This window comes from Anser cygnoides, chromosome 6 (genome assembly GCF_040182565.1).
Source record: "Anser cygnoides isolate HZ-2024a breed goose chromosome 6, Taihu_goose_T2T_genome, whole genome shotgun sequence".
In the NCBI taxonomy this organism is placed as follows: Eukaryota; Metazoa; Chordata; class Aves; order Anseriformes; family Anatidae; genus Anser; species Anser cygnoides.
In genome coordinates this window covers 19,470,064-19,493,850 of record NC_089878.1, presented here as the reverse complement: position 1 = coordinate 19,493,850, position 23,787 = coordinate 19,470,064, and the positions used below count along the sequence as shown (strand labels likewise).

Genomic DNA, 23,787 nt, shown 5'->3' with positions numbered 1-23,787 from the left:
CAGAAGCCCTGAAAAGAAAAAGTATTTGAACATACTTTCTTAATGTCATCTTCAGAAGCCTTTTTAAACTCATTTTCAAAAGGACTTGCTAATTCATTGAATAAGCCAACTTCTTCACAGTTCTTCAAGAATCGAGTTGGTGTTGGTGTCTGATCTGAAATGAAATTTACAAAAAACCCACAATTTTATTTTTAAAATACTATGGTGAACATATGTATTTTAAATATTTTCCAGAGTAAAAGCAGAGAGCACCAGTATACTATCGAGATACATATTCATATAATTACATATCAGTAACTCTCATTAAAACTAACCCGAGCTAACTAAGGAACAATCAAAAAAAATCTGAATAAAGTGAATTTTATGTTACAAAGGATTTCCTTTAACTTCATTTAAAAATAATATAATCATAGCAAGGTAACCTATAAATTTAAGAAACCTGTGTTTAGCCTACACAAAGATGGTATCAACAGAGTTAGTTACCTACTCTAAATGACTTTATAGTAGATCAGTGTGAGTATTAACACTTGAAGGTCTTTAGCAATTGACTTCAAAATTACTTCACTTTCTGCAGAAAACTACGTGTAGAAAACAAAGTAAGTATTTTTGGATGTCTGGGGTGCTCCTACATTCCATTTTCCTGTAAAATGTTAATCAGCTAAATATTTTGAAGTCTGATTAAAAGAAGAAAACCTTAAAGTTAATACTTAACAGATTTGTTTTGATTTTCTCATGATGTACGTTATAGTAACATTCTCAAAAGATGAACTACACAATGAAAAGAATGCCAACAGAAATTCTCTATCGAAGTACTTCAGTGCACCTACCTGGAATTAAAGTCATAAACCTGTAATGAAAGTCATTAACCCCAAATCCTACAGTTGTGATAGAATGGCAGTTCTTTCTTTTCCCCCCATCAGCCTTTCACAAAATTTGCTCATTTCAGACAGAATTATCTGGTCTCTTAGCCAGCAAGAACCATCTAGATATTAATAAAAAGCAGCCAACAGAGAGAAGTGAAAGATCACATACATTATAAAACATAGTAATATATGGCATTTACATTAATATTCTTAATTTTTGTAAGCTGACATTCATTTGTTATGTTGATAGACAACTAGACTCTCAATTAGATACAGAGAAAACTGTCTCATTTTGAAGAATACAGATATGGGGGAAAGAAAAATGATGTGGTTAAGAATTCTGTTATGTCTTGAAAACACACTTTTCTGTCTTGCAGGAAAACCGACCACAAGCCATACTCCACCTGCTGGAGACAAGCAATTCAAGTCTGCAAACCACTAAGCCCCTTACAGTGCTGGATGGTTAATAAAGCTTTTCTTCCATCCACGTCCAGCGACCAGAGGGAGCTATTCTCAAGTGCCTAGTCTACCATAGCAGAGCACTTTGGTGAGCTAGCAAGCTCTAGTTACAAACAAAGATAACGCTTACATGAAGGCTTTAATAAAAACAAAAGTCTATTTAAAGGTCACAGACAGTTTGCTTTTTTCTTCTCGTATTGTCAAAACAGCAGTGATTACTCTCAAATGTGTGGAACACACTAAAAAGAAGTGTGATATTGCAAACAAGCCTGTACTGGCTCCTATGATGGCCATACGACTGAGCTGGAATCAGAAGAATTCTGGTATTTTGCTGATTACTGCCAAGACATTTTCAAAAAGGTCTTTCTATGAAATTTTTGGTACTATGTAAATTCCCCTTATATCGCTATTATTATCTGGTCAAAGATAACCGTATTTGCTGCAAAGTAACTGCATTTGAAATATCCTAAGTGGTACTATACCCATCTTCACTAACATAATGTAGCATTTATGACTACAGATTATACACTAGAATGTGGTTGCAAAAAGTTGGAATGACGCCATGGTTTCATTCTCTCACAATTATTGACAAAGTCCCTTCCTTATGGTTTAATTGTTGAGGATCACGTTTAGAACTTTAAAACATGTAACTGCTGGCTTAAGAGTAACTTCATTTTTGTCTGCTCATCCTAGCAAGTTAGCCATGTAAAAGAAAAATGTTCTGAAGATGTCTGAAAACCTCTGCAAGTCTGTTTAGGCTCTTCCACCACTGAAAACAAACAAACAAAAAAAACCACTTTGACTATAACTTTAGCATGATTAGCACGTGCTATCTTCATTTAAGAGCTTTAAAGTATAGATCGCAATGATCCATTAGCAATTACTTCTGATCCTTGACAAAAAAAAAGGTACTTACAAATGACCAAGAATACGCTATGAATTCAGAGATGGAAATACAATAAAAGTAGTTGAAATTTAAACTAAAAAATACTTCAAATAATTAAAACCAAAATTGTTATTTTTCTTCTACTATTTCATTCAAACATAATAATTACTGGTTCATTCTCCTAATGTCCTAACTGATGAGTGGAGGGGCAGGCGCCAATCTGTTCTCCTTAGTGACCAGTGATAGGACCCGAGGGAATGGTGTCAGGCTGCAACAGGGGAGGTTCAGGCTGGATATCAGGAAGAGGTTCTTCACTGAGAGGGTTGTTGTGCACTGGAACAGGCTCCCCAGGGATGTAGTCACGGCACCAAGCCTGTCAGAGTTTAAGAAGTGTTTGGACCGTGCTCTTAGTCATATGGTCTGAATTTTTGGGTAGACCTGTGTGGTGCCAGGAGTTGGACTCGATGATCCTTGTGGGTCCCTTCCAATTCGGGATATTCTATGATCCTATGAATGTCATCACAGTATGTAAAAACTCCAGGGATTTTAAAATTTAAGAGACATGTAAACTCAGCGAGAAAGTAAACCTTAAATACGGCATAACCTAGTTACAGACCCTATTAGGCGTAGCCTTTATTAGATGGTGTTCTTACTGAACGCTTACTACACAATTTAATTAATTCTTAAAGAAATGATTATTGAAAAATATTCAATCATGTATCAGATCTAAATAAAGTTACTTAAGTAGAATAACTGGCTTCAGATTTTAACAAAATTGTGAGAAAACATTTACTAAACATGATGCAGACAACTACATTGAAGAAAATACTACACAGTGTCTTAATGTAAGTCTATGCATTAAATACAGAAAATACATAAAATGTATGCACATTCCACCAGAAAAGTGAATAAACTAGTTATAAAAGTATATACTAACCAGCCACAATGACACTATCATTACGAGCCGGACCAAATTTCAGTGTCATCTCATGTTTATGTTTATGGACAGCCAAATGATCCTCATTGGTAAAACGCTGTGGCAGAAAGTTTCAAGAAATAGTTGTAATTTTGAATGTGAACACAGTAAACACAACTCTACAGAAAGGCATTTTTACAACATGTAAAACAGTTTTTACTCTGTTAACAGACAACTCTTAGGAAGTTATAGCTTGTTACTTGGTCAACATTACCTTGCAAAAAATATTATAAAACTCAAATAATGTTCACAGTAACCAAATAGTATCAGAAACAGTGAAATGGTAGTATAAGTACCTGCATTCATCAAAAGTCCATGATAAAGTTGCAGAGTGCTGCAGACTACATCAGCCATTAGCAAACAGCCATTTGCTATACTAACAAATCTTGACTATGTTTAGTAATTATCACTATTTCAATTCTGTATTGTTTGTATTATCACAATAAAAAGAATTATCTGTAATCACAAACACAGACTTACTGTATTTAATAGCATAAAACCAAAATAAAGTATAGCTCCTGCCCCTAACAGCTTACTATATAACGTAAGAGGCAGACAGAATAGGAAACACTGGAACATCAGACAACTGAAAGGCTGTGAATGAACTAAACTTATCAGTGATTTAAAAAGCAATTTAAGAACTCTCAAGTTTTCAGACGCATCCCAGCAGTTTTTTGCATACTTCCTCCAAAATTTAGAGTATACTCTGTGAAAGAAGCAGTAGGTAAACAAACTATGTGCTGAAGATTCTTACTTCTATTAACCTGAAATTCACTATGTCTCTGTAATTGTAGGTAAAGTTAGTGTTTCACTTGAGATAATCTTAAAAAAAAGGTTTCCCCAGATACAGGCTTCCTAATAAGAACACATCTACAAAATATTCTCTTACTTTCCTTTATGAGCATTTGCAACCCAAATTATGTTTCTGATTTTTCCCCAATCATTCAAGTCACTCCACATGTGTCCTGTATGATACCCATCAAACATCATTTTTCAGAAAACAAAATGGAAAGCTTAGTTGACCTCACAGCACAGTTATCCAGAATATTTCTGTGAAAAAGGACATGTCACGTGGAGCTGAAAGGGGAGTTAAAAATGCAAGATTACTGAAAGGCAGTATAATACAGGCCAGACACTTTTTTTTTTTTTTTTTAGAACTCCCCTTGCCAAGGACTCAATGTCCAATTATCCATAGCTCCTATGTTTTATGTCTAGATACAGCATAAGCCACAAATATTGCTGTTTATCATAGTAAGCCTCAAATACATCTGTCCGCACTATGAGATAGAAAGACCCCTCTGGAGGGAACAGGTTCTCCATATTCAGACTCCCTCTCTCTATTCTATAGCATGATCTGGCATCTGGAGAAGCTTTGCCCATTCTCCGGTACATAAACTTCCTCCTTCACTTCAATCAAAGATTGCTGTAGCCCCATGATGGTTCTTATATGAGATTTAGTTGGCAAAACACTTCTGACAGAGCTTACATCAAAATGAGATTCAAATAGAATGAGGACAAACGTTGCTTAGGAGAAGGCAGTCCTCTTCTGTTACATGTCTCTGAACACATTAGACATAAGAAGTCTTAGTTCTTTCCACTTTAAATACAAAATGTTCTATTAATATAACATTAACACTGTCAGTCATCATAAAAACTATGTTTTCAGAATAAGAATAGAAATATTTTGAACTCAAAATCCAAATAAGTCCAAGTGCACTAATATAATGGAAAAAATCCAGCTTAAGAAATTAGTTCTCTATAAAGGCAGCAGGGATGTCAATCTCATGCAGCAGATAAATGTAAATTCATTCATTTTCAGGTTACTAAATTAAAAGTGTTAAGACCGCTTCCTTTTAAGCAACCATCTGTTAAAGCATTCATTAATAGTATTTTTTATTTTCTGCTCACTCAGTGCTATATCTACTAATGCTATTTAACAGAATATGTTACAAGCCCTGTAGGAATCAAAACACATTTTGTGGCATGTATACTTCTAGCATCTCCCATAAATAAAAAGATACATAAATGAGAGTTATTTTATATTTGCAGTCACCATAGATGTGAAGATTAATCAAAATATTAAACTACTCTGAATTGAAAGAAAATTGACATTTTTAATAGACTTAAGCAGAGAATGCCTGCAAACTTCACAATGAGCTTCCCACTAACATTGAAATATTCTGAAAAATGCAGCTTACCTAATACAAATTACATTTAGTGAATATGAAAATGTGTGTGTATATATATATATTCATGAAAACGAATAAGGCAGGGTTAACAAATGAAATTGTGTTCAGCTCTGAAAGGGTAATTTAATTATCTTTTCCTTGTATGTATATTTTGTATGTATGTATATTTTTCTGAATAAACACAATTAAAATGCTAGAACTTCTTGCTGTCATCTGCTTTTCAGCAAAACTGGAAAACATGATACTTTCTACCAATCATCATAAACCCCCTTTTCTTCAGTCCCTTGAAATACGTTTCACTGTTTTACTTTTTCTTGATCAATGTTAATAAGTTCAAGTCAGACCATTACCTGGCCACATCCAGGGGCAGTGCATAAGAAGGGTTTGTCATCACTCATATTCCACAGGTCGTTGTGCTACCTGTATTAAAAAGAGTGGAAAACATTTTACAAATATCGCAACAAGTTTTCAATACAGCAACATCCACAAGAGATTTTAATATTCTAGAACTTCTGCCTTCTAGCTGCACTAAGAATCTAAATAACCAGGACATAAGTAGCATCTGGACTCCAAACTCTGCAAGGTACACAAAACCAAATAGAAACATAGTAGGTCTAAAATGTGCATCTCAGTCAGAAAGGCAAGTATTTGTATGCAAAATGATCAATTGCAGAACATATCTGAAAACACAGTAAGACAGCTTGCTACTGAAATGAAAATACACTGTGATCACTACCCAATTCCCTTCCCCCAAAAAGAACAAAGCAGCGGATAATACTGAGTACTCAAGCATACACTGCCAACAGATGAAAGCGATTGATTCTGTCGTTTTTTTCATAATCTGTAATGCAAAGTTAGCAGATGCCCTTTATGTCATCTTTTACAAATACAACTACAAAAATGTGTACTTCAGTAACATCACAGCTATACAACTGAATTACTAACAGACTAAAAACATTTAAGAATGAAGTAATAAATACTAACACTCTTATATTTTGTGCTGATTTGCATACTTACCACACATACTGATACACATACCTGCCAGATTTCACATATAAACCTGTTTCATAGGGCAAGCTATCATATCCTCCTTTTCATGGCAATGAACTGTAATTGAAAGAAGATATTAATTACTATGTCTGTTAAATATGCAACAATCCATGATTTTGTAATGATAAATGACGTTATAACAAAATACAACAGTTTTTTGAAGAAACTGTTTACCTCAACAGATCCACCGATTAAGTATTGCCTCTCTCAGAAAGAAAAAGGTGCTTCTACTATTAATTCTTTTGGACAAACTACTTCATTTATATTCTTCTAATAAAAAATTCCAGTACCCCTCATTTTTGAAGTGTGAACTCCCATACGAAAGTAAAAAAAGTCAGCCCTCATATTAGCCGTAAAGTTCAGTGAGGGCAACAACTAAACTAATAAAGTTTCAAGGATACCACCAAGAAGAATTAAAATACTTACGAACTACAGATTTTTTCCAATTAATTTATATCATAGCTGGATGCCTGCAACAAATTGTTGCATCACAGAAGTTTTTACAAGCAAAGAAAGTCTTTTCAGTTCAGATGCTCTAACTTAGGTAAAATGTTATAAATTATGCAAGGAAGCTTTAGGTAGAGAATGAAAAGAAATACGTTGTTTGTTCTCATACCGGAGCAAGGAAAAAAAGTCACGCAGATCTGCTGTCCCACCCTCCCCTTCCACCTTGGTGAGACCAGGACACATCTGTACCATATGCCTGGGTACCAATGTGGTGACTTATTTGAAGTTTTCACGATACCAGTACAAAAATGCCTTGTAATTCTATGAAGCGCCAATGATATTGTACTAATTTTTTTCGAATAAGTGGTCAAGGTGGTTTTAAGAAGCTGTGGCCAGGAGGTATAACTGTCCCTCATCTCATAATTTTGAGCTCTCTGCTCCTGAATCATTTGGCTGCAAGATCTCTGAAGTTCATACTGGGCTCTACTGCTTTTTAATACTTTCCTGGTTACTGGACCTTACTGTAGCATGAGCCTTTCCCTCAGCCCCTTCCTTTTCTGGGTTCCAGCAAAGCAAAATGAATCCACTGGCTCTGTTTTCTGGGTTAGGGAGAAGGAGAGAGGGCGGGAGAAGAGAAAGGAGAGCGCATTTCTCAGTTACACTCTCATTCTACAAGCAAGCATCCATCCGTCCACTTTGGGAAGAGAAAGAGGGACATGCATTAGGACAAGCTGTGCTAGACAAACATAATAGTAATATGTAGATAGTGTGACATCAAAGACTAAAAATAATGAAGTACTGGTACAGCAAACATATAAAATTATGATACTGTCACATCAGTAAACCCAACAGTGATGAGTAACTATTCACTAAAGTTATCTCATTTTAAGGTCAAGTAACAGGAGGGGAAAAAAAAGCACCGATTTATCTAATTAGCCAGGAGATGACAAGCACTCTTAACCCATCCGAAGGTTTACTCTGGAGGAAACACGTTCATCTCTAAGCATGGGTATTTGTATGGAGATCTAACAGCGTTAGTTCTGACCTCAGCTTGGCTTGATGTATAAAGATGTCTTTGTGATTAACGATCATAAGCAGAATAAATCCATCTCTCCCCCAACAGAGTAGTCATGAAAAGTTGTAAGGCTTTTGAAAGCTGCCTAACCATACTAAGAATATACGCCATTTAGCACTAGGCACAAAACAGCTCAAATAAGCCTAAGCAAACCATTTAAGATGTAATACCTCAGAGATTCATATCTGCAGGGCATATATTACCTGATCCTTTTCTCTAAGACTATACGGTAAAAACTACTGCAAAGGATATTACTTCAAGGAGAAGGAGAGCCCAGTGTCCTTGGCCATGGGCACCAAATAGCAAAGAAGCAAAACATGGTGGGGGGGAGAGATTCCAGTGTCACTTCTAAATATATACATTCAACAGAACGAGGATACTGAGACTGAGATCACAAGCCAAGAAGAGATGAATGGCTGCCAGAAACTTTAGAGTCTTTGGCACTGACAACTCAGGGAAACATTTATGTCCTGCAGACAGGATGCCAAAGCAAATCAGGGATGGAGATTGCTCTGCTGTTCTTTGCAGAGAGTCCATAACCTGTCTCAAGTTTCTAAAGAGGTGAAATATTTCGTGAACTGCTAAAACTATGAACTTGGTACTACCACTATTAAAGAATATTAACAATGTCATATGCAAAATTAATACTCATGACTAAGACTTTAGAATAAAAAATAAGGTTCTTCTCAATGAAGCTTTAGGATTCCACCCTAATTACCGTACATTATTTCAAACTCCACAGGCACTTATAAGCCATTCCATAAGCACTTGCATTGTTCAGCTATGCAAAGCAGATTATTTTTTTTAATGCAGGTTCAAAAATAGCAGGGTCAGTCTCCTTTAGGTCTTGAAAGGAATTAGCTTTGTTAAATCTTGATCGTGGGGCACCATATAGTGAAATATGGCTGCAATACACACATATAGATATACACGATGAACAGAAGAGTTATATCCTTATCAGAAATGGCTGAAGATGATTTTTTTTATTCCAAAGGATGAAGATTTTGATTAACAGAATTGCTTACAGAGCATTATATCTGTTAATATAGCTCGTTGTGCGTCTTTGACAAGTGCATAGTATCAGCCATAAAAATCCACTACACCCACACTGTTAGCATTTTTCTTAGGTCACAATCTATAAAGATGAATTTTTCCTGTCTGTCCATTTTCTCTTTTAAACAAATATTACCAAAGCATGCATTTGCATATGAAGTAGTTACCTGGTTTCATGTTTTAGTTTGTGAAGCTTGTGAATTTTGAATATCCTGTTTATAAAGAAAAGAAAACAAAGTGTTGTCCTCCTGGATAACTTAGTGGAAAAAAGTTGGAGAAAAATTCATGTCCTGAACTTTCTAATATTACTTGACTGCAGACCACAAGGAACTTGGTGAGATACTGCCTTGTAAAGGGATTCCAGATAACATCTGAGGAAAAAAAAGTCTCTTGAAGCACTAAATTTCTTGCACATAAAAGAGAAAAGTTCACTCATGCATTCCAACAAGACCTTGGACATTATAAATCTAAATAGAAACCGGATCTGACAGGATGGGAAAACAAAGGGCTCACATTCATTAGTCTAGCCACATCAGTAAGGCTTGTATTTACCTATTACAAAGACAAATGCAAAGCTCGCACCTAGAACAAAATAATTCCATGCAACACTACAGGCTGAGGGCCAAATGACTGTCAAGCAGCTTTGGGGCAGAACCTGTAACTCCTGGAGGACAACAAACTGAACTCGATTCAGCAGCATGTCACTTGCAGCATTGAAAGCTAACAGCATCTTGGGCTGAATTAGCAAGAGCATTGCAAGCAGATCAGGGAAAGTGATTATTCTCCTTTATTTGGCACTCACGATACTACAGCTGGAGTACTGTGTCCAGCTTTGAGCCCTTAAAAACACGGCAGATGACAAACTGTAGAGAAACCAGCTGGGGCCCCACCAAAATAGTTAGGGGGCTGGACTATTGCATACTAGAGGAGTAGCAGGGAGCTAAGTTTGCTCAGCATGGAGAAAGAAGGCTAAGGAAGGATCTAGTTTCTTTCTCTCATACACTACCTAATGTGTTATTATACCGAGGACAGACAAATGGCATCTTGAAAAAAGCATTACCCTCCCAACCCACACGAACTTCTAATCCAAACGCTACAGATAAACTATACACATCTTCATTTGTTAACCAAGTAACAAGCAAACACCTTGTCACCCAGAAGAAAAAGATAGCTCTTGAAGCAATTCCATCTGAAAATGAAACTCCAGCCTTAACTTTATCTCTTCAGATAAACCAAATACTTCAATGAAATAATTATTATTACAATCCACTGAAGTACAGCTTTCTTCTACAAGCCTTCCAATCCTAAACTCTTTCAGTAGCATAAAGAAATCTATAAATTCTCAGTGCAATTCTCAGTGAGAAACAGAATCAGAGCTGAACAGGAAAAGCATCAAATAAGCTCAGCAGTATAATCAATTTTGATACTAAAATCAGAATGCAATCTAACATTTTTGGTGTTCATTTGCTCCATATTTACAGTACAAAGAAAAACCAGATTGAAGTCAAAGTACTTTAAAATGTCATATGCCTCGTCACTCATTATGTGGAAGGCAAACAGCACAGTAAACTATATACTTGTAAGTATGTATACATGTTTAAAATGCATATAATACAGAGAGAAATAATAACAGCAAGGTTTGCAAACATTTTACTAATATTTAAGACAGCATGCTTATTTAAAAAGTAAAGGTGTTTCTATGACACACCGCACCATAGTTCATCTACGCGTGCCACAAAAATAGCTTCAACAATCATTTGTATATTTTTATAAGACTTCAATTAAACATCTAAAGTACACCTTCTGGAAACTATTACTGCATCCTCCGAGGCTTGCTTGTAAAATATGTTCCTGTAGACAACTTGTAAAAGAAGAGAATAGTACACTTAACCAGTGTCTTGTTGGCTTATTTTACTGCTAAATGTTCTGTTTTCTCTTAATTCCCTACATATCAGAAGCATGGAAAACCCAACTGACACCTCATTTCAAATTTTTTCTATTAAACATTTAAATAGCTGTTTAAAACGTATACATGTATATTAATAATTCCTGTAAAAACATCTCCAAATTTGCTGAGAAAAATAATTCACACATACCTATAAATACTTGTCAGACTTGCTCCTAAAGCCTCTGAACACTTTATCAGCATCAAGCATGCTATATGCCAAAAGACCTTTACGCCTTAACTTGTTCCTGGACTATGCAGCCTTACCCCGTAATTTCTTATTCTAAACCCTGTAGCAATAAACTGCCCTCCTGCAATTTCAGAGTTGACACAAACAGCACAAAAGAAAACAACCTGAACTGAATATAAAAGGATGGGATCTGCTGAGAAGACAGACAACTATAAACAGACAAGATCTGGAAGGAAAAACAAAACAAACAAACAAACAAAAGCACCAAAAACCCTTAGAATTTTTCTATTTCAGCATTCTTCTGCTGGCCTGCAAGCAAGAAAGAGCGGACATTCTCTCGAGTGTCACCCCGCCACACGCACACCTGAACTGGACAGTCCATAGAGGACAACCTGAGTCTGCCAGCTTACATGTGTTGCAAACCCAAGTTTCGCAGCTAGGCTGACCACTTACAGACACATCTATACATTCTGGTTAGAAAACACAATGAGCAAGTGGGACTTAAAAAAAAATGTATTAGATTTTGGACACAAATCAGAATGATGGTAGCCTGTTAGCATTAAGTCTCTGTCAGCATTAAGTCCCTCCTATGTCTGTACATCGCAGAGGGCTTAAGTTAGACCATCAGTGATGTATTTTTCTACAGATGCTTGCATTTTCTCAAGACTAACCATGCACATTCAACATTTATTTTTATTCTTTACATTTGATCTGGGATTGTGCCCCTTTTTACTGCACCATAAACTTTTAGTGTATAGAGTTATTAACCCTCTGTAAGCTTTAATGTAGACCTCATCACAGCATGCAATTGCTTTAAGTTAATAGCATAAGATTTTTTAGATCATACTCTAAAGGTTTCATCTTATAAAACAAAATTGTAACATAAAAGGGCAAGGTCAAAGATTTTCAAAGTCTTTATCAATCTACGATTTCTACTTGAAGTGCGTAACTCTTTCATCTCCACATTCGCTTTTAACTGAAGTCAAGCGGACTGAATATATTTGTCACAGTCAAGAGCAACATTAACAGTTACCTGAAGAACTAAATTTAGTGACTTGTTTGGCTCGACGCAGGAATTTTGACAGAGATGCCTCTTTAGATGAGAAAAAGAAATAGCTATTTTTGTTTTCCAAATTTAACCACTCCAAAATTAAAAGCACTGGCTTTCTCATGCAGCCAAACTAGTCAATGCAAATCAAAATAAACAGGGTACCTTTTATACTTGCAATACTCGAATACAGCATTGTACAGCATAAATTTTAATCACCTTCCATATCTGATCTTCATTTCTAGTTTCCTATGGAGGCAGTCAACCTTGCAAGTTTTGCTTTCAGTAGAAATCAGATGTTTATGTGTAGAATACATCACTTACAAGATATAAAGTGAATAAGTAAAAGTAATACTTTTACAAGAAATAAAGTAAATAAAATCAACAACTCCATTTTGGAAGAAAAAGTCATCACTCCACTTACCCAGAGAGACTGGAACAGCTTTTTGTTATCTTTTCACTTTCCTGTAATGCAAAAGAAGAAAGATGAAGCAAAAGTAATTAGTATTTCACCATTAGAGACCACTTTCAAAAGTGTTCTTATCAACTGTATTTTGGTAATGCCACCATAGAATTTAACATTCATAAAAAAATAAAACTGAATAATGAAGAGACTGAAGGAGGAAAAAAAAATGGAAAGAATAAAACTTTCCTCCTCATAAAGGAAGCAGAATCACCAGAAAGTGACTCAGTAGATTCTGCAAGAGAACTATAGGTTGTAGTCCAGAGTATTTGAAGGCTGTAAGCCCCAAAAACTGGCAAAGAGGAAAACAGGAACAACTTCTTCACTACTGCCACTCCACTGCTTACTAGAGTGGTTGTTCCGTTTCCTAGAAGACACATGGTCAGTTTCAGAGTTCTAGGGAACAATAAGGAAGAATGCAAAACCTGCAGCACGAAGCTCTGATTCTTCTTTAAAAAAGCCTAATGCTGAACACTTTTTCCTGATGCCCTAAGTTATGTGTTTGTAACTGACATCCAAGACAAACTGAGGAAGGTATGAAATTAACTTAGAATAAACAAGAAGGCAGCAACTGTGTAGGAGGAAAAAGGTGTGAGAAGTGAGGACCGATTGACTCAACAAGTTCAAATGAGAACAAGATGTCCACGGGCCACAGAGTCACGTGTACAGAAACAAAACAATGAAGTTCCTTTGGTTTTACTAAAGGATCAGGCTTTCTGCATAAGCAGGTACAATTCTGGTAGACAGGGAGCACTGACTGTGCTGTGAAAGAAAGGTCCCTAGGCCTAATACTTCTGGATGGCAGCTCCTACATCAACTTCCTGGCTTGGATATTTTTCATTAATCAACTGCCTTGATTAGTGGAAGTTCATGCTATGTGAACGCAGCTCTTATAAACAAGTCAAAAGCCAGTGAGCCTCAGAGAAGAAATATAAAGAGTTAATATTCCCCTGATCTTTTCGCAGTTTGCTTAGTGAGATATTAGGACCTACTTTCATCAGCTCAATTACCTACGTGTGAATGCTTTAATACTGTATATCAACCTAACAAACATTGAGTACAATAATTTAGAATTCAATTAAGAAAAAAAATCCTTAAAATATTAGGATCATCCCCCTACAGGACTCCCACTGCGCATTGAGATTTACTGATTTTCCCCCCTATAAGCAACAAAGTATATGACCATTGGCATTTACCCAGAAATGGAAACACACTGCATTGCTTGGAATAACTTAAGACAAACACCAATTTGAACTGAAGCTAACAGAAAAATTCTCAGGTTGAGTTCCTGCTAAATTGCAACTGACAGAGAATACAATTGGAAACAGCATGGCACCGACTTGCAGAAATACGAGCTATTGTACAGCTATTAAATATCGGCTCATATTTCTATCACTAACTCTGTTCAATGTCTTCTTAGAGTGCACCTTATTGATTTGAAACAAACGTGGTTAAGTTATGCAGGAGGACGTGATAATTTGAAGGCTATTCATTATTACAAAGAAAAGTTAGTACTACTGAATCATGTTTATTCCTCTGAAAATAGGTAATACATTACTTCAAGATCATTTTAAGACATCATAAAAATGTTCATATTAGAAATAACAGATACTCTTCAAATGTTAGTAAAGCTTCCCGAAGCTGTAAACACGCATTTGTAGGTTTAGTTAATGGTTTGGGGAGAAAAAGAATAGCTGATGAGAGAAGAATGTTAGGCAATAGATGCACCCAAAATTTAATTAATAGAATTCAAAAGAATAGCATATTTCAGGCCACTCAATGCTGTCACAAAAACACAGTAGCAGCATGATAACAAAAATTATTCATAGAAGTATGCGTGATTAAATTTAGGACCAGAAAGCACCTTATGTTACATGTTGCACAGTCAAGAAGTTTCTGGAAAAAGATATACCAAAGATGTTCACATTTCTAGAATTCAAATCAGAACAGAAATATGACTGTACAGTGAAAAAGATCACAGACTCAACTAGTTGATTAAATATTAGCACGGCACATGAGTAGTAAAACAAACTCATAATGGATTTTTTTAAAAGCAGCTTCACCCCACGTGCACATGAAATTATTTTTATTTCACATTTCTTTTGATGCATATTTTTAACTAGCAGTTCATGACATGACAAAATTGTTGGTTCTTTTAATATAACAAGTTTCCAACTTTGATTCTTCCAACTTTGATTGGAGAATCTAAGTGAATGCCTAACATGACTATAGCTCATCAATTACGCCTACAGCTAGAGTTCCATCAATGGGCAGCGATGTATGTTTCAATGGGAAGTTGAAGATGCATCCAAAACACTTACTAGAAGCCCTGGACCACAAAAGAAAAGTTTTCCTCATCCTTGAAATGAATGTTGAATTTAGCATCTAATACCATCTCATGTAGACACAGCAGTAACTTAACCTTAAGTTCAGCAACGTTTGCCTTTTTTTTAATAAAAAAAAATGGCAACTATATGTAGCTTTACATTCAGCAAGAGCTTGGGAAAGGCCATTCACAGCTGTGAATAGAATAGAATACAACAAGATGAGGATAAAGATACTACTTTGAAAGGTGAAATAGAAAATTCAGTCTTAGTTATTTGCAAAGTAGTGGATGAATCAGAATTTCTGCCTCTATTAGAATTTTTCACTCCAGCATGAAGAAACGGGTGGCTACCTTTATTTGAGGAGAAAGATCGTTTCTGGGAGAAGGTAACGTAACGAAAAGCAAGTGTCACAGAGCCTGCGGCGGGGGCATGGAAGCACGCTCACGGATCCCACTCCAAGAACGGGGCTGCAGGTGGACAACACCGCAGGAGCAGCACGACAACACACCCCCGGCCCCACACCGGGGGGATAAAACCCTTGTGCCGAGACACCGCGCAGCCACCCCACACCCCGGTGCCCGCAGCCCCGCTCGGAGGCCCGCGACGTGCCGCTTCCTTAGCCGCACGACAGCCGCGGGACCCGTTACTGCGGCGCCCCGGGAGCCGCGCGATCCGGCTCCGTCCGGCCCCGGGCGGGCCCACGCCTCTCGCCTGCAGCGGGGCGCCCCGGCCGCCCGCAGCCCCGCCGCCGCCGGGCACGGCACGGCCCGGGCCCTCCCTCCCGCGGAGCCCCGGGGCAGGGGCTGAAGGCCGGCCCGGGCCCCGCTGCGGCCGCCCCCGCCCCTACCTGCGGTCCCGCGGCCCCGGTGCCGGCCCCGCCCGGCTCTAGGGGCGGCGGGAGCCGCAGGCCGCGGTGGGGGAGGGGGCCGCCGCCGAGCGGAGCGGCGCCGCCATGTTACCGCCTCCCGGGCAGCCCCCGCACGGCGCCCGGCGGCGGCGCTGCCCCCGGGCCGGGCCCGGCGCTCCGCTGCGGGGCGGGAGGGGGGTGCCGGGGCCGGGGCCGGGGCCGCTGTTTACAAACTCACCGGGCCCGCAGCGCGCGTTAACGGCCGGGTCCCCCACAGGCTTCCGTCGCCTCTCGCGAGAGCGCCGCCGACATCTCCGCGGGCGGCGGAGGAGCGCGGGTCACGTGGCGCCGAGGGGCGGCGCGCGCCGCCGATTGGGCGCCGCCGGCGGGGCGGTCGGGGCCCGGGGGGTGCCTGTGTGGCCGGAAGCGCCGCGCGGCTGGGTGTGGCCGCGGCGCCGCCGTAGCTAAGCAGGCGCCGCGCGGGCCGCGCGCGGATGGGTGACCGCAGGGGCCGGCGGCGAAGGCGCTGCCTGCCGGGCGGTCATCGAGTTGCTGCCCGGTACTGAGAGCAGTAAAACCCACCTCTGCCTCGCCAAGGATCTTAAATGGCTGCCTTAAGGCCTCACCGGCCACATCTTGCACAACACAGGCCTGGGAGCCAAGCCATACGAGATCCGTGCCCCCTCCTGCACAGGGGGTACAGCCACTCAGGGAGGGCTCGTGTGGAAGCGCTGGCTGAGGAGCTGTGGTGCAGCCCCGGCCCTGCTGCTGCAGGGTGGCTGCAAAGCGCTGGGGGCTCTGCTCAGCAGACAGTACTTGAATCATGTCACATCCATGTTTCGGACTGCTCAGACCTTGCCAGGGCTATGGTCCTTGGGATCCCCCCTCTGGTGCCCTGTGGGCAGGAGCTACCTCGTGCCTGAGGCCACAGCTCTGCTGAATACCTCCAACTTACCTCTCCACCGAAAACACTGCAGCAAAGCACAAAGAACGTAAAACATAAGCAGCTTCACCTAATTTTTACACAGAAGCAATTGGAAACATTTTGGATGAGTTCAAAAATATCCTAATCACAGACATCAGCACAGTTTAGCTGGTGTGTGCTCTGAAGCACAGATTAAGTTTTAAATTATCAATCATTTCTTCTGAGACTGATCAAAGTCCTGACCTGATACTATGAACAACAACAAAAAAATCTTCAAAAGTAAAGTATTAGTTCCAGTAGCATAAGCAAATTCTACAGCATGTAAATGCCATTGCCTGTTTCCCTGAACTTGCAAAAGACAACAAGGTATGTTTCATTTCTTGTCAACTGCTTTGGTAGAACTTCACAGAAGTGCTGTACAGTGCCTTCAAGATAAAGTGGGATAAAACAGTTTAATTAGAATTCTTCTTAACTAAGTATGCTGTGAAGGGCTCAAACAAGAGATACTGCAGAGGGGAACAGAAATCTTATTTCTATGCAGTTCTGAACTTCCTGCACAGAGCAACTAAGAGCTGTATCTGAAACAGGTATTCAGTTTCAGATCTACCTTTACGTGGTATCCATCCTGAGTCTGAGCAGAAGGCTCAACTGCAAGTTCTTTGCCTTTAGTCTGAAACTGCTGCAGAAAACATATACAGAGTACAAGCGGGGAAAAAACAAAGAAGCGGGTCTGGAAGCATGAATCACTTGCCTGCAGCAAAAACATAATAACATAACTGGTTAATATAAACATTTCTTTCACCACACATTAGGATAATACTTGCAGACATCACTTTCAAAGGTGGAATGATATTGGATCTACTGGAACAGCAAGCAGAAGTTAAGAGACAGTGGAGACCTCTGCTGCAGCTAGCTCCATCCATGAAGAATCCTTAGTTTGGAGGATATGAATTTTTCCAAACTGAAAGCGCAACGAAGGTTTCAGGAAAAGTGAAGTCTCCTGTTGCCTCAAGGGACTTTATGTCTGGCTTCTCTGACCTATGAGAGATGTTTCTTGATGTAAGCTCTTCTGGAGAAGGTCAAGTCCTTTTAGATAGATCACTGCTGCCTAATCACTACAGAGGTTTTTTTTTTGTTGTTTGTTTTGCTAAATGTGTAGACAAATGTATTTTATAGTTGTCTCTTTTGTGAACATTTTAGGAACACATCATCTTTTTGGAAGACCACCCAAACTAACTGAGCTGTTGAAGTGATCCAATAACCAGTGAAACCAAGCTGTTTTTCAAGAACAGGGAAAATGGAGGAATAAAGGGAGTCTACGTGCCCTAGGATGTGGAAAAACCCACCCATTCTTCATTGGCTAAGCCTCTTATTGTCTATAAGGAGGATAACCCTCCCTGCCTGAAGGTTTGTCTCCATGTTTTGAAAGAGCTGGATTAGTCTTTATCTGTAACACTGACATCCAACTCTTCCAAAGTTAGCAGAACTTAACAGCAATTTTGCTTGGTTTTGGACCATGTTAACCAGTGAGTGAAGAGTGATTCAAAAGGTGTCAAGCTTGGGGAGATGCTACTACTAAGATGGACAGGTTTCACACCTGACATACGTGCTGCCTTTCAAACAAGGCTGACCATACAGAAAACAGTACATGTTGACAAAAGTGAACCACAAGGGAAAGGACTGGATATAAGTCCAGTAATTGCGGTCACTCAGCTTTCTTATTATGGTTCCAGAACAACTGCTAGCCAGAACACCCTACACCAAGCGAACAATTATAACTCAGCAGAGCCATTTCATGTGCAAACCAACTTGTAAGTATTATTAACTGATCCAGAGCTAGGTTTAACCAAGTTTGAAGTTACTTGTTTGGCCAAATCCCAATGATACAGAAATCTTAAACCTGAATTAAGCACTCTCATTGAAATTTAGAGTGCTATCAATTAAATGCAACTTCAACACAACTCTCATTAATGACTGTAGAACAGACTAGCAGAGTTACATGTACAGTTAAAACAATTACCCAAGTCTGAAGTGATGAGAAAAAACTCACCGAATTGTTAGTTCATTATATTCTTCATTGGAGAGCAGAAACTAGAGAGGAATTTCCAGTTAGCTCTAAATACCATAGAATATATATATATATATTTAAATCCACTAATTTCATTTTTATCTGGCATTAGGTAGAGCTGGGAGTGTAATTCAGCCTTCATACCAGCCTAGACCAGTCCAAGATATTGGCAAATGCAGACTACCACCTTGGAGGCCTGCAGATATTTCTACAGCACTGAAAGAACAGAAGATTAAGATTCAGGGAGAACAAAGAAATACAGGTAAGCAGATGTAACTACTGCCAGAAGGACAGCAGTACACAGATGAGCTTTAAGCCATAATTCTCATAATCATTATTTGCCATACATCTAGGGAAAAAAATCCCCAAAGAGAACCACTTCTAGACCTCGTCACACAGGGCACTACTAATACCACGCTAGATCTGAATACTTAAAGATACTACACATTTTACACTCAAACCTGCAGTTAAATAAAAGGTTGTTTTCCGTATTTCTAGAGTGACATTTAATCCTTTCGCAGAGATGACTGTTCTCTCCAAAGAAGATAAGGGAGAAGTAGCCTTTTATGCTAGGTTCAAGTTAGGCTACGTGAACACCATTTGGTATTTAAGCTCAGACTAAAACAAAGGCCTTACCTCCATCTCACACCAATCTAAGAGCCATGAGTGAGTTTCTCCATTTCCTGAAGGACAGTATACTTACAGGTCACACTAGATAGTTCCCTCGATTCAAGTGAGTAACAGCAGGACAAGGCAGCTCTTAAACCTACTCACCTTCTTCCAAAGTTCACTCTATATTTGAAAGATCAGATCTATTATTTAATATTCAAAGCCCCCCACCAAGTTAGTATGTAAGAGCACATAGTATGCTGCTGTATATGTAGATAACTTAAATGCATTTAGGTTATTAGAAGACAGATGCTGTGAGAAGCAAAGGCTGATACTGCAGACATTTTGTTAAAGTGCTTTGATCCTACTGCTATTAAAAAAGTTTGGAAGAAAACACAAGACTGCCTTTACAAAATTAGGAAGCTGGAAGTTCTCCCTTTTAATTAGGTGATGCTAAGAATGCTCTAATTAAGTAAGAGAATAACGTTTATTAGCCACAATTAAATGCCTTTGACCAGTAGTTTAGTTCAACCTGGACAGTCGTCAGAACCAAGCAGAAAATTTGTTCTAGGGTGATCAAAATTCATCGTGTAACTGGGAACAAAGGTAAACAGAACTTTCCTATGACTGTGGATTGCTTGGCTCCTTCTATCAAGCAGTGCAAAAATATGCTGTGTGCTAGCTAGTCTGAGGAAAAAAAAAAACACATTGTGCACAGAAACAGCTCTGGGTAAGTTTGAAACAGGTAATGGAACAAGGCCAGCAATATAGCTTTTCATGCTCTGTCAGTGTATCCTCTGATTTCCCTAAGATTGGTCATATTGATTTTTACAAACACGTACCGCTCCCACATATATTAAAAATGTTTGACTTGAAGTCATTGTTTTAAGGGTCCTATGTGATACATCATTATCAGGACAAATCCCCAGGGTCTGAAAAACAAGATGCTGTCTTCCAGATATCCTAATGAGAAAGATAATAAATGCAAGCGACAGGTTGACAGTTGTTAAAGTTGTTATCTTTAATGAAATGACTTTGGAAATAGCATCAATTTCCATGACACCAACATTTTGGGAGTCCCATAAAATATGCAGAGTTACATTCCAATGCCAGTATTACAGGCAGATCTCCTTTCACATGGCAAATAGGATCAAGAAAGCAACCATCAGACAGAAGAGACCCATAGCTTCAGACAGGGCGAATCCCAGGATAGCATATGAGAACAGCTGCTGCTTCAGAGAAGGATTTCTAGAAGAAAGTGAAGGTGTAAAACCTTTTTATCTTTATGTTTAAGATGTTTTTCATACACAGTTTAATGTACCTGACAGATCCAAAAGCTCATACTTCCCTTCCGCAGATTCTATAATAGGAAATCCAGTAAATCCATGCACAAATTGTTATATTTTTTAGCAAGGATTTCATTGAAGACAAGTGTCTTGGCAATTAAGACTAAATTCAGGTTATGCAGACTGTATATTCCAAAAGAACATAGCTTTTATGACTATACTCAGCCTTTGAATTTACTTTTCCTCCCATGCAGGAACCATTATGGTTTATAAATTTATTTCATATCTGTAACATTAGAACTCTATTTCAAAGAATAGTTTGTGTGTACAACATTAAGTAGCTCACAAACAAATCAAAGAACTGAAACCACCTAGAGCAAAGAAACAAGTATGTAGCAGTTTGTTACAAAAAGGCAATGAATTATCCCTACATGAAGTGGTGGCAGTGATGTTGGGGAGGTAGGAAAACCCTTTATCATAATATCATTAAATAATCCACAACCTCTATTGACATGTTCATGCCAAAACCAAAAAAAACCCTTTAGCTTTGTATGGAAAACACTTGTGTTTCTTCAAGTAGGTGAGCCTCCTTTTCTTCATTAAGAAATAAGATATAATCAAGCCTTAACTGGTTGAAAGAGTAATGAAGTAAAGCTTATTTTATGCCTGTTTCATTCAGTTTCTCTTTAGGACTTCTCCCCTCTTACGGAAAAACATCCAGGCTAGATTTTGAATTCCATTCTGGAATGGAATGCTGGAACACTGAACTTCAGTGACCATAACACTGACCCAGTCTAATGATTTCATTTCTTCCATGTCTTTTCCAGGTAAACTGTACCAAGTTCTGAATTTATCAGAGCCATCCTGTTGAATATACTGCAGTGTCACGCTATTTAGCCGTGTTTAACACTAGTAATTATTAACAGAATTTATTACAGTTCCATGATCCTTACTACAAGTTAGCTTATCTGCAAATGCTGCATCAAGATACATCTGCACATAAATCAAGACTTTTATATGAGAGAGATTGATTACCTGGCATAGCCAATGATTAGACTACCGAAGACTGTTCCAATACCAGCACCAGAACCAGCCACACCTACTGTGGCAGCACCAGCACCAATAAATTTGGCAGCAGTGTCAATGTCCCTGCTGATAGCACTAGTCTGGAATTCTCTAAGTGCTAGTTGGGAGACAGTGTTTTGGGCCCCATTAAGTGTTGAGTTGCCCTAAGAAAACAAAACATGAGAAAACATTATATTCAGACACAGATCATTTTCCATGACCAGCTTGATACAGTATTATTCTGCAGTTACAAAAGTTGCATTAGAACCAGAGACTAGTTACTCTTGCAAGGGATGAGACTATAACTAAGAGTTAAAGACTTCAGAATGTTACCCGTTCACCTGAAAGCAATCAATGTCAAACACAAAGGACTTTTCTCAGGGGGAACAGCAAGACAGCAACAGATGTTATTAGGTGTTTGATTTAAAGCAAGTTTCAAAGCAGAGATTTTTGAGTTAGTACAAGTGAACTCTAGGCTGAGAACATTCAGGCTCACCAGGTAATTTAGGAAGATACAGAATTTTGTATATAAGGTACCTCTCCAGTCCTGACCTCTGGCCTAGAAAACACAGATGCCGAAATTGGTCTGTACAAGATTCTTGATCCAGCACGGATCTGGAAAAGGAGGGAAAAAGTTATAAAGAAGAAACACTTGATTACAGTTGTTCCTGTAAAGTCTTATTTAAGATTTTAAGACTATCATCTGCCAAGCCATTTGTCTTAATGGAAAGACAAAAATCTTTGCACTGCTGGATATACAGTAGGTCATACAGAAACAAGCGCTGCCACGCAATTTGATAGCACCGTTTTCAGATGACATTTTGTGAATAGCTAGATTATTCAATGAACCTATTCCTACTGACAGGAAACGTAACAAAACAGCGACCAAGTAAAGAGGAAATCGATCAGCTGGCAGCGATATGTGTTTTAAAATGAAAAAATAAAAGACTTCAAAACGAATTTCCAGGTTGCTAAATGCAAGGACATAGCGTAGACATTAAAGCCTAGCAAGGCACAAATGAATGAATCCTCCTTCACGAGAGGCCTGCGTATGTCCTTGGGCTTCCAGCCGCCTAAGGTCATCCCTGCTCTCGCACAAAGCTCTTCCTGCAGGCCATGCCGTGCCCGCTGCTTGCGAGAGGGGATGTTCCGCAGGCCACAGAGGACGTTTGGAAGGAGGTCAGCCCCTTGTCTCCACAAGGGCAAGAAACCCCCGCCCCGCGCAGGCCGGGCGCTGCCTGGAGTTTGACCTACAGCGGGGCGCTGCGCACCAGGCCCAGCCGCCGGGCGCTGCGCGGCCCTGCCCGCCCGCCGGGGCCCTTCACCTTGACGAGGACCCCGGCCCCAACCGAGGCAGACCCCGGCCCCGCCGCCCTCCGACCCCCCCCCCCGCGCCCCGCGCCCCCACAGGGCTCGTCCTAGGGCAACCCCCAGGGCCCCTCCCGGCCCCCGTTGCCCCGCAGCCGCCGCCCGGCCCCGCCGCAGCCCCGCGGTGCGCGGTGAGGAGCGGCCGGGGCCTCCCCGCGGGGCCGGGGGCGCCGCACTCACCAGGGCGGGCGAGGCGGCGAGCTTGGCGCAGGCGAACATCTCGGCGGGCGGCGTCCCCGGGGGCCACAATCCGGCGTCTCTGCGGGGAGAGCGAGAGGGTGAGGGGGCGGCCGGGCGGGTGGGCAGGCGGCGGCGGGCGGCGGATGGGGCGGATGGGGACGGATGGAGGCGGATGGCGGCGCCGCCACTCACCCGGCTCCGGCTGCGGCTGCCGCTCCTCAGGGCCGACGGGCTGGGGCTGGGGCGCTGCGGGCGGGGCGGGCTGTGCGCAGGCGCGGCGGGGCCGGCGGCGGGCGCCCGGATGCAGCGCGGCGGAAGGGGCGGGGGGGGAGCCGCCAAGGTCACTTTGTACCGACGCCATTGGCAGCGCCGGGGGGCGCGCGGCGGCCTCCTCCCCCGCGTGGCCCCGCCCCCGGCGCTCGGCCCCGCCCCCAGCGCTCGGCCCCGCCCCCGCCGCGTCTCCTCTAC

At 40.4% G+C, this 23,787-nt stretch overlaps 2 protein-coding genes and 1 long non-coding RNA gene across 8 annotated transcripts in view; 1 reads left to right on the top strand and 2 right to left on the bottom strand.

The window, feature by feature from the left end:
• The window catches only part of LOC136791131 (uncharacterized), a 29,010-nt gene extending 27,304 nt beyond the window's left edge, over nucleotides 1–1,706 (top strand). For 2 of the 3 annotated variants that reach the window (XR_010832481.1, XR_010832479.1), the window contains one exon: nucleotides 1,241–1,705. This is a non-coding gene — a long non-coding RNA (uncharacterized lncRNA). Of the gene's footprint in view, nucleotides 1–1,240 lie in introns of all 3 variants that reach the window. The other variant, XR_010832480.1, reaches the window with a different exon arrangement.
• The window catches only part of ATF2 (activating transcription factor 2), a 52,129-nt gene extending 35,944 nt beyond the window's left edge, over nucleotides 1–16,185 (bottom strand). Inside the window, exons 1-7 of one of the 4 annotated variants that reach the window (XM_066999781.1) lie at nucleotides 16,057–16,181; nucleotides 12,606–12,646; nucleotides 9,166–9,210; nucleotides 6,412–6,480; nucleotides 5,724–5,793; nucleotides 3,146–3,242; nucleotides 36–154 (exon numbers count right to left, since the gene is read on the bottom strand). In XM_066999781.1, coding sequence (XP_066855882.1) covers nucleotides 36–154; nucleotides 3,146–3,242; nucleotides 5,724–5,771 — 264 coding nt within the window. In that variant the 5' untranslated portion in view covers nucleotides 5,772–5,793; nucleotides 6,412–6,480; nucleotides 9,166–9,210; nucleotides 12,606–12,646; nucleotides 16,057–16,181. Of the gene's footprint in view, nucleotides 1–35; nucleotides 155–3,145; nucleotides 3,243–5,723; nucleotides 5,794–6,411; nucleotides 6,481–9,165; nucleotides 9,211–12,605; nucleotides 12,647–16,056 lie in introns of all 4 variants that reach the window. The other 3 variants (XM_066999782.1, XM_066999783.1, XM_066999780.1) reach the window with 3 other exon arrangements.
• A 4,231-nt stretch (nucleotides 16,186–20,416) lies between these two features.
• ATP5MC3 (ATP synthase membrane subunit c locus 3) lies at nucleotides 20,417–23,570 on the bottom strand. The gene is made up of 5 exons (XM_066999788.1): nucleotides 23,512–23,570; nucleotides 23,320–23,398; nucleotides 22,309–22,386; nucleotides 21,742–21,935; nucleotides 20,417–20,668 (listed from the first exon to the last, which is right to left on the bottom strand). The coding sequence occupies exons 2-5, from the start codon at nucleotides 23,356–23,358 to the stop codon at nucleotides 20,554–20,556; spliced, it is 426 nt and encodes a 141-aa protein (XP_066855889.1). The 5' UTR covers nucleotides 23,359–23,398; nucleotides 23,512–23,570; the 3' UTR covers nucleotides 20,417–20,553.
• Between the last annotated feature and the right edge of the window lie 217 nt (nucleotides 23,571–23,787).

Coding starts and splice junctions, on each gene's coding strand:
- ATP5MC3 (XM_066999788.1), bottom strand. CDS start 23,358: ATGTTCGCCTGCGCCAAGCTCGCCGCCTCGCCCGCCCTG. Junction 22,387..23,319: donor TCGCCGCCTCGCCCGCCCTG/GTGAGTGCGGCG, acceptor CTCCTTTTCCAG/ATCCGTGCTGGATCAAGAAT. Junction 20,669..21,741: donor CTAATCATTGGCTATGCCAG/GTAATCAATCTC, acceptor ACTTTCTTCTAG/AAATCCTTCTCTGAAGCAGC.